Source organism: Pteropus alecto, unplaced genomic scaffold (genome assembly GCF_000325575.1).
Source record: "Pteropus alecto unplaced genomic scaffold, ASM32557v1 scaffold61, whole genome shotgun sequence".
Classification (NCBI taxonomy): Eukaryota; Metazoa; Chordata; class Mammalia; order Chiroptera; family Pteropodidae; genus Pteropus; species Pteropus alecto.
Genome location: NW_006434835.1, coordinates 11,919,299 through 11,929,842, shown reverse-complemented (window position 1 = coordinate 11,929,842; position 10,544 = coordinate 11,919,299). Strand labels below are relative to the sequence as shown.

At 47.9% G+C, this 10,544-nt stretch overlaps 1 protein-coding gene across 1 annotated transcript in view; it reads left to right on the top strand.

The window, feature by feature from the left end:
• Positions 1–10,544, top strand: part of APOB (apolipoprotein B) — a 38,517-nt gene that overhangs the window by 230 nt on the left and 27,743 nt on the right. Inside the window, 8 exon segments of the mRNA XM_006910423.2 lie at positions 172–212; positions 1,258–1,367; positions 3,059–3,204; positions 5,240–5,393; positions 6,331–6,486; positions 7,867–7,991; positions 8,662–8,741; positions 9,878–10,097. Coding sequence (XP_006910485.2) covers positions 172–212; positions 1,258–1,367; positions 3,059–3,204; positions 5,240–5,393; positions 6,331–6,486; positions 7,867–7,991; positions 8,662–8,741; positions 9,878–10,097 — 1,032 coding nt within the window.

Sequence of the window (10,544 nt, the reverse complement as noted above, 5' to 3'; positions counted from 1 at the left end):
GATGGGGCTGGGGGTGGGGCGGGGGCGCTGGGGCGCTGGGGAGCGGGTTCTCCAGAACTTGCTTCCTCCTAAAAGATGAAAGTCCTATGCATGCAGTGGCCCTCCGCGTCAGACCCTGGGACCCGTCCAGAAGACGGGAAAAACCCACGGTTGTCTTTCTCCTTCTCTTATAGAAGACGAAGTGCTGGAAGATGTCAGCCCGACCTGTCAATGTAAGGCATTTCCCCAGTGGGCAAGAAAGGCAGCCTCGACCTCCTACCCTCCCCCCCTGTACGCCCCCCTCCCACCCACTCATCTGCCCCTCCGCGTGCTGTGGTGCTGTGATTGGTGTGCATTGCTCTGAGCTCCAAGAAATCAGTTCCTTGGCCTCTGCCCACCCCCAAGGGGGTCTCCACTCTCTTCTGTCTGCCCTTCTGCTCTGTTCCAGAAGCTAGGCCAAGGGGTAGGGTGGGGAAAGGAATGTCAGTCTATTGGCCCACGGACACTTGAAGGAGACCTCATCATCCTGTTTACCAGTGGCTAATCATTGATTCAAAGCACATGAGGGTGAGGAAATGGTGACTTTAACCTTTGAGAGGAAACCCAGGCCGCCGCCGCTTTGTATTTACCTGACCCCTAGGGGTCAAAGGAGACGGCCTTGCCATTTGGTACCCTGTGTTTTCCTGAGTGGAGGCTGGCCTCTGGTGTGGCAGCACTGCCATCTCGTGGACATTTGGCATTACTGTAGCGGGGCTCATGACCCAAGTGTTCTTTTTCTCAATGTTCAGAAAATTAGACTCGAGGACAGTGGAGGCTTCCAGATTTTCCTTTTGGGGGGTTTCTAAGTCAGCCAGATACCCCTAACACTTAATGAACTTTGCCTCAGGTATTTTGTAGAACCAAAAAAGAGACCCAGAATTATGGTATTTTCAAGCTGAAAAGGCATTAGAGATACCTGCTTTATGCTGTCAACTCTTAATTTTCCAGTCTCTCCTATAGACTTTCTGAGCCCCATTACTTGACACTCACCTCTTTGTACCTCATGTGATATATTTAAGGAATGCCAGCTACTTTAAACATTAGCTTGAGCAAAACAGTGGAGAATTTAAATCCATAAAGGATAATGAAGTATAACACAAAGTCAGTTAAACATAAATCGAGTTTAATAACTATTTTTATTATCTATGCCACTGCCTCTCCCTGCCTAAAACTAACTATCCTTGAGTTTTTGTTTGTTTGTTTGTTTTAATATGGCTGACTTATTTCTCATTTTACAAGACGCAAATCGATTCAAGCCCCTCAGGAAGTACATATACAACTATGAGGCTGAGAGTTCCAGTGGAGTCCCCAGGACTGACTCAAGGAGCATCATCAGGATCAACTGCAAGGTATGAGGGGAGATGAGGGCCCCCGGAGGGCCTGGAGACCACGGCTGAACACACCCAACTCATGCCAGGACAGTTGCAATCTCAAGGTGTTAGGAAGATACTTTGCTAAAGAGTCATCTGCCACAGACAATTTTGCCAACCAGATTTATTTTCTCATCATCTTTCAGGATACAATTGGAATATGTGATCTAGAATATCGGCACTGCCGGACAGTAGATTTAATATGATGAGAGAAGTCCAGTGGGTGAGCCAAGGGAGGTGGGCTCTCAGGAAAGAATTCTGGAATGCAATTGTTTTGTTTTTTAAATTATTTATGTTAATTAGTTTAAAGTATACAGTACATTGGTTAGACATCTATGCAGTTCATAAAACGATCCTCTCCATGGCTCCCTCCCCTCGGCACTGCCGGACAGTAGATTTAATATGATGAGAGAAGTCCAGTGGGTGAGCCAAGGGAGGTGGGCTCTCAGGAAAGAATTCTGGAATGCAATTGTTTTGTTTTTTAAATTATTTATGTTAATTAGTTTAAAGTATACAGTACATTGGTTAGACATCTATACAGTTCATAAAACAATCCTCTCCATGGCTCCCTCCCTCCCCTGGCCCTCCACTTGGCCATCATACTAATGCTAATTGCATTCCCAATGTGGTGCTCCCCATCCCTGTGACCATTTATCAACTACTAATTTGTACTTCTTTAACCTTTCACCCCATTCTCCCAGCCCCCCAAACCCCCTCCCCTCTGTCCATCACCAAGGAATGCAGTTTTTATCATCTAAGTCAAATAGCATCAGTTAGTAAAAACAAATGGGAAAAAAAGAAAAATGGAAACATGTAGTTTGTTTTCAAATAAAATTTTTCTTATTGACACTGGTTGTTTTCATGGTCATGTTCCTATGGAACAGATCTAAGTGTCACGAATGGGGTTCGTGTGGGGAAATCAGGCCGAGAATCTACCCTCTCCCTTCTAGGGCCCCATCGTCTGTGTGGTCACGTGAGGCCACATGAGGCTATTTAAATTGAATACAAGTGAAAATTCCATTTCTTAGTCATACTAGCCACGTTTCAAGTGCCCAATAGCCACCCATGGCTAGTGGCTCCCATATTAGATAGTGTAAATATAGACTCTTTCCATCATTGCAGAGAGTTCTTCGAACAGTTCTGGATAACAACGAGGGATCTGTTTAAACTCCAGCTCTATGCAAAGGTTTGAATGGTCCCTCATAGACACAAACGGTTTGGGTTATTTGGATTTTTTTTGCAGTGACCTTAAGGAAACATTTGCTGTTGATACAAATGATAGCCCTCCTCCTGCTTCCTGTTTTTCTTCTTAAACTCTCACTCCTAAGCTGTTTCTTCTAACAAGTGGTACCTCTTCATCACTAAAGTGTGTAGATTTAGAACCAATAAAAAGGCATCCCCCTTTACATGTATAAAAACAAGCTTAAGAAACTTGAGACTTAAGAAACTTTAAAGAGATAAAAAAAAAAATAGGACCAAGTAGAGGTTGACTCGTGGAGAACTCAGGAGGCCTGTTGTGGACACAGGTGGTGTTGCAGAGCAAACGTCGTCTGTCCAACAGCATTTTACCTGGCGCCCTGATGGAGAGCAAGCCCCTGGCCGTGGGGGCAGGCCGGGTGCCTCAAGTTCTGGATGGAGAGTTTTAATATGCTGCCTCCCTGTGTTCTCAGGTCGAGCTGGAGGTCCCCCAACGCTGCAGCTTCATCCTGAAGACGAGCCAGTGCACACTGAAAGAGGTGAATGGCTTCAACCCCAAGGGCAAGCCCTTGATGAAGAAGACCGCGAACTCTGAGGAGTTTGCCACAGCCATGTCCAAGTAAGGCACGGGCCTGTGCATTTAATTTCTGAGCTTTGGGTGTCGCTGGACATGTCATGCAGGTGTATGGGTGTGTGTGTGTCCACTGAGGTCTGAACGTGTGTGTTCATATTAGACACATGCGTGAGTATAAGTATTTGGATTCTTCATTCACCATTGATTGAGGAACCGCTTACTGTTTGCACAGCAATCAAAAGGAGGGAAGCATTATGTGCCTTCCCAGGGGATGCTCCTCTCATTACCATTGCAGTGTGTTTCTAAAAGATCTGCTTTCAACTCTGGAGGACAATAAAGCTGAGACAGTTTCTTTAAACACATGAATTCTTGTTTAAAGAATGAAGCAAGAGTGGGTGCCCCCTGGTCTTCAGGGAGTGTCCCAGCAGGACTCCTTGCCATGGCCGGCACTCAGGAGTGCAGAGTCCTGGTTAGCAAGGGGTGGGTTAGGGGGCAAGGCCCGGCCTCAGAGAGTCCAGGGAAAGCCCAGGCCTGAACCCCTTCTCACAGGCCGGCATTCTGCCAGCGCACGCTGACCAGGCCGGTCTCATGGTTGACAGCTGGCTTCCCTGCTGACTGATCAGTATCCATGTTGTACCAGTTGCTAAATATTTTGAACGTCATTCCCGCCTTGTCTCCGAGTCACAGTTCGTCATGTCCCAAGAGCGTGTAAACATAGGCCGTCATAGATTTGTGCATGTGGTAGCTTTGGAAACTCATTCGATTTGTTGAACCTTAGACCGGGAAGCCAGTCCTTTCTCAGCAGAGTAAGCTCGACGCTCCTGTCTCTCGCCGATACACCTGATTTTGTCTGGGACTTAGATGTGTATGAGGGAGTGGGGTACAGTGGCAGAATGGAGCGAGTAGTAGCAACTTTTTTGGTCCTTAACCTCCTCCAAACCACAGGGACTCCAGCTCTCGACCACCTCAAGGCTTTCCAAGTCTGCATCACAGTGTCTGGAACTTTCCGAGAGAGTGCAGAGCCGTGGGATACGTGCTTGGCCTCTTTTTCTTCCTTATGACTTAACTAGAGCAGGTGCAGCCAGGCCCTTCGAAACCCCCAAAAGAAAGCTCCCAAAGGAAGGTCCCTAAGATCAAAGTTGACCCAGGCTTCAGACATGGCCTGAGACCATATCAAAGAGTGAGTATCCAATAAATGTATGAAAAGCAGCTCAAATTCACTAGCAGTCAGGAAATGCAATTAATGTAGCAAGATATTTATCACCTTACACCCATAGGACTGCAGAAATTTAAAACAGCTATAACACCTGTTGCTGGCAGGTCTACAAGGGGAAAGTGTACTCTCATTGCTGCTAGAAATGAGAGCCATTAGTCAATATCTATTATAATTAAAAATACTATAGCCTTTGGCACAGCAATTTCAAACTTTGGGACTCTAGTCCATGAAAAGAAAAGCAGCAATGTGTGAAGATATAGGCATAAAGATATTTATTTTAGTGTCGTTCATGGGGCCGAAAGAAAAAGAAATCCGGAAAGAGAGAAAGTGAATGCCATTAAATAGGGGAATGTCTGAATAAATTATAGGTAAACGGAATTCAGTGTTTTGGAGCTTTTCAGAAAGAATCTGTCAGAGCGCCACCAAATGACTCAGAAGAATTTTTGTGGTGTATAGTTGAGAAAAGCGAGAATAAGAAAAGTGTGTGTAATGCAATGCCATTTGTGTAAAACCAGCAATGACAAAATCTTTAGATTTTTTACACCCGCACACATAGGATCGTCTGAGCGTGGAAATACATGGAAACCCCAGTAGGTAGTTCCGTGGAGAGAGTATTGCAGCAGAGAGGGAGGGGACATGTGACCCAGCGACAAAGGAAAAGAATTAAAGGGTGCCGAACACACACGCATACTTGTATGCTTTTGTTTTGAAAATGTATGTGCATAGATATATTAATAAAAGATGTAAAAAGAAAAACAATAAGTAAAAAGCAGGTTGCAGAGCCGCCCAGCGTCTGTCCAACAGGCCCGGAACGGAGAAGCAACACTCCCATGAGCACTATCTCTCTCTCTCTCCCTGGGACAGGCATGAGCTCCGGCTGGCGGTTCCTGACGGGGGACCCATTTTGCTTCACCCGGAGCCGGAGGAGCCTGACCACACTCTGAACGTCAAAAGGGGCATCATCTCTGCCCTGCTGGTTCCTCCGGAAACGGAAGACGCCCAGCGAGTGCTGTTTCTGGTGAGAATCTAGAAAGCTGATAGCACGGTCTGAGCCGCTGTCTCCGTGAAGTGGACCACTGACTTAGCTGCGTGGCCGGTTACACGGGAGCCCTGCATTGGTGTGACACTCCAGTGACACACACAGCCAAGGCTCCCCACTGTCCTCAGGGCTCACTGACAGATCATCCTGAGCAGGTTGGATCTGATTTTAAAGCAGTTTCTGGAGATCTCTGACCACCCTACTCCTTTGCATGGTTTTGTTCTGTTCCCACAAGGCATAACACAGTATGGCCCACATGTATTTTAAACATGGAAAGTAATTGAGTCCCTTGCCACCCTCTTTTAAGAAATTCAGGTTTAGATCTGAGAGAACTCAATTCGCTTGAGTCCCACGACCATTTTTGAGCCCCTGCAATGGTCCAGGCTGTGTAGTATACCACACGCATCCTGCAGAGGCCGTGCCTTGGGGCGTTCTCGGGATCTGGGGGATGAACTGAGACATACATCACACGAGGCAGATTGAAATACATGCTGTAAATGAGCAGCGGGCTGTGTAGTATACCACACGCATCCTGCAGAGGCCTCGGGGTGCTCTCAGGATCTGGGGGATGAACTGAGACATACATCACATGAGGCAGATTGAAATACATGCTGTAAATGAGCAGCAGGGAAATGCTCTGAGAGCACCGAGTACAAGGTCAGAGTCGCCTGGGTCCTAGGAGGCCCGGCCGGCGTGCTGAGCTCAGTCAGGAACCACCCTTCTCTGGAGCTCACCCCACCTTTGGCAGCCCAGGCGCCGGCAAGGCCCACATTCTGTCCTCAGGGTGGAGGGGGAATTCCTTCCAAATCCACGTGGCTCCTGCCCTTTCTCCCAGACCCCTTTCCCAGGCTCTCCCAGAGCACCTAAGGATGTTTCCCCACATTTAATGCACCTGTTGTATCTTCTGCTCCCGTAGGATACTGTGTATGGAAACTGTTCCAGTAACTTCAGTGTAAGAACAAGGAAAGGCAGCGTGGCAACAGAAGTATCCATCGAAAGAAACCTGAAAGACTGCGATCACTTCCGGCCCGCCAGCACAGGAGTTAGCCCCCTCGCTTTGATCAGAGGCTTGGTAAGTTTCACGGCAGCCTTGCTAGTCACACTAAGCAGCATCCTCTTTGTTATTAAAATTCTGGAACGTTGAGCCAGGAGGGATCTCAGAGAAGAACCTGCCCAGCCTCTTCACACAGACCAACCCTGGGAAACTGAAGACCAAACGGGAAAGGAGTCAGGTTCCGACTCCCAGTCCGGAGCTCTGCCCTTCCTGCTGTTGCTCTGCCACGGGCACTGAACCTGCCGCCATCACTTGAGAGTAATGACGGCCCATCCCTGAGAAGGCTCCAGGGCTCGATGTAGGGGAGCACAGTCGCCTACTTCTTCCAGTGCAAGAGATGCATGTCCCTAGATCTAAGCCTTTAGCCTCCAAGAAACTCCCAAGACCTGTGTTCCGCAACCCTCTCCCTCATTCCCATGAAGTGACATGACCGAAAGCATTCCGGAGTCCTGTCTTTCCATCCCATGTACGACCCTGACTAGTGCCTGGCCCCTCTGCGTCCTGCCCAGGCCACTCCCTCAGGGCTAAACTTCTCTGCTCACCCTCACCTGGGGTCACAGGGCACCATATTACCTGAGCTCACCTAATGCCTTGTGATACCTTCAGGGCCGTGAACCACAGCTTATCTCAGTAAACATGAGGGACTTGAGCAATCATGTCATGCCTGGCAGTGTTCCTGGTCATTGTCCTTGAGCCCAAAAACAGGGAGTCTGGTGACCACCAGGGCCATATAGAGGCCAGTGCACTGGTCTTTGTGTTTTTTCCAAGCAGCTGCTGTGTGCTCAGCTCCATTCTGGGCAGCACTGAGGGAGGGACAATGCCAGATAAAGTGATAACCTGAGCAGTGCAGACAAGCAGTCCTAGGCCTGACCACGAAGGAGAAAGCAGTATTCACGTAGCTCACTGGGCAAAGCAGCTTAATAGATCCAGTTAGAAGAAATGATAGGTGAGCATCAGTGAGTCTAAATGCAAAGATTCACAGAGGATGTGAAGCATGAGACTAAAAGATACAAAGGATGTTTAAATGGAAGAGAGACATAAGGCTGGGCTTCTAGGCAGAAGAAACATAGGGAGCTGCAGTGTGTGCAGAATTAATGTGCGCTGGGGTGCGTATGTGTAGGATACCACGCGATATCTGCTTTGTGCAGGATGAGATGTCCATTGGGACGGAATAAGAAGAGCCTATAGCTAGACTCAGCTTTGGGTATGCCAAGTCGTCGCATCTCCATATCTGAATGTCAAACACCAAGTTCTCTTCTGTAACCGAGTCTGTCTAGTGTTACGGAATTCCCCTTCCCCTCCTCCCCTTCTTCCTTGAAGGTAAATGCCTATGGCAGAAATCTCAGGTTCAAGCCCCAGGAACTAACTGATTGAAATGCTTTTCCACCTCGTTCACAGAACCGCCCCTTGTCAACTCTGATCAGCAGCAGCCAGTCCTGCCGGTACACCCTGGATCCCAAGAAGAAGCATGTCTCAGAAGCCATCTGCAAGGAACAACACCGTTTCCTGCCTTTCTCCCACAAGTAAGTCACATGCTACACCCCTGATTCATCATTTATGGGATCTGAGCTGCATGCTTCTCGGGAGCCCTCATCCAGGCTAGCCTGTGCCTGTGAGGGGACTGTGAAGAGCTACAAAGCAGAGGCCATACCTGCCCCCCTTTCCAAGCTAACAGGTGATTTGTCAGGATATCTCAGGCATGCAAAACAATTTGAGACCAACAAAAGATATCTGAGACCCAGACTTTAAGGGTTATAAATCGGGAAAAGCCAGGATCATTGCAGGCTGCCCTGGTTCAAAGGGCTTTGTGAAGGATTTGGAATTTGGACTGGAGAGCTGTGTATCCAAATCCATTTTGAAAATTGGTCAGTCATCTTAAATCTATTGAGTAACTGCCGTATGCTCAGCATTGTGCTGTAGGAGATACAAAGGAATTTCAAGGCACAGAGTTCATTCCTACCATGTAGGCACTCCAAACTGGTTAAAGGTAGAAGGTGCATATGTCCTTTGATGCAAGGACAGATAGCATGACCAGGAGGAGGTGGGTGCTGTTCATCAGGGGCTCAGGATGACCGGTTAACCATGGTTTAAAGGTCAGGATTTGGGTAAAAGCGGACACAGGGAAACATTCACCATGGAAAGCCTGGAGTGCTTGCCATCCTTTGTTACCTGCTGTGCTTCCTTTGTTATCAGGAATGGGATGACGGCACAGATTACGCAGACTTTGAAACTTGAAGAGACACGTAATTTCAACAGCCGCCTCTTTGATGAAGGTAAGACTTTATACCCTCGGGGTTGCCAGGGCCAGGAGATCTGCCCAAGATATTTCATGCGTCAAGGCTTAGCTCCTTGCTGGGCCCTGTGAAACACCTGCTGACTGATGACTTAAGTGGGCTCTGCTGTTCTGGCGGTGGGCTACTCTAGCGAGAAAGCGTGATCACGTCCAAATGCCAAATGACAATGGGACACGAGAAAGGGAGAAGTTTCCCAAAGCTACCTAGGTTTTTGTAAGTAGGAAACTGACCTCCTAAGTCTACTTCTGGTGGGTCTGACAACCTCATACACCTTGTGGTAAGGCCTGAGGCCTGGGACAAGTAGGAGCGAGCCTTCAGGGTCATGAATTGGTCTTCAGAGCTGGAAGGGACCGTAGCAATCTCCATCTCTACCCTAGCCCTGCATTTGCCTTGGATTTAAGTCTGTCTTATGCATTACCTCACTGCTGTCAGCAACCTGTGATGTCAAGTGGTAACCATGTATGCTTTTAAACTTATTCTACAGAGGGGAAAATGACACGTAGAGAGGTTTATTCAGGGTCATGGTATATTAGAGGTGGTACAAAATGAGCCCCTAGGTCTAATCTAAGTCAAGATTCTTTCCATTACGCCACACGTCCATGCTGAATTTACCCCCTTCCCTAGCATAGATCAGACAGGGTCATGGAGGAGACACAAAAGACTCTTCCCCTCCCCCACAAACTGCTGTGAGATTCAACTGGAAGAAATGATGGGCGAGCCTCAGCTGCAGCCATATCAGCAGCAGCACCTCCTTGCCGGTTCTTTTGGGCAAAGAGGTAGTCGATAACAGATTCAGACAAGCCTGGATTCAATTCCGGCTCTGCCTCTTATACCCAGAGAGGTCCTGGGCAAGGTGAGTTGCTCCAGTCTGGGTCTTAGCTCCCTATCTTGAAGTCGAGGCATTCTACTAACCCACAGGGATAGTGTGATGAGTCAGTGAAAACGCTGAAGTCAAATGCCTCGCACAGAGCCAGATACATAATGGGCATCAAGGACAGGAGAGTTTTCTTTTCCCCTTTGCTGATATCCCACTGATTCCCAGTTTCCAATAGACCAAGATATGGTTGAAACATAAAGGTAAAGCAGAAATTCCTTTGACACTTTCCTCCTTCCAGGTACCAGGGAGGTGGGTCTCGCCTTTGAGAGCACCAAAGCCGCGTCACCCCCGGGGCAGGCCGAGGCCGCCATGAAAACCCTCCAAGAGCTGCAGAGCCTACACATCTCTGAGCAGAACGCCAAGAGAGCGAACCTCTTCAGTAAACTGGTGTCCGAGCTGCGAGGCCTCAGCGATGAAGCAGTCTCAGCCCTCTTGCCAAAGCTGTTCGGGGTGTCCAGGTATTTATTTAATAGTTGCGCTTCAATCTTTCGTGGATTATAAACCTATGGTAGCTGGCTGAAACCTTAGCCAAACAGAGAATCTTAGGGACCATTGAAATATCAAGACTGTTAGTCCGTTTAGTCGATCAGTTCATGTTTGCTGGATAGAGAGATACCAGCTCAGGTGCCTAGTGATCCATGGGCAACACACACATGTATATGTTGCATCCAAGGGAGATATGTATTTGTGTGTTAAAAGAGGAGGGAAATATTTCCTACACTTTGATGGGTATCTTCTAATTCCTCGTTCCGTTTGAGACAAAAAGACCTTTGTACCTTTGGGAAGACAATAAGCTAGTGGAGAGAGAACTCAGGCAAGCAAAATAATACTGTGATTTCTCTGGACTTCAAGGCACTGGCTCTCAGTGCTGTGAAGGTTGGAAAAGAAACAAGACTGCAATGAGA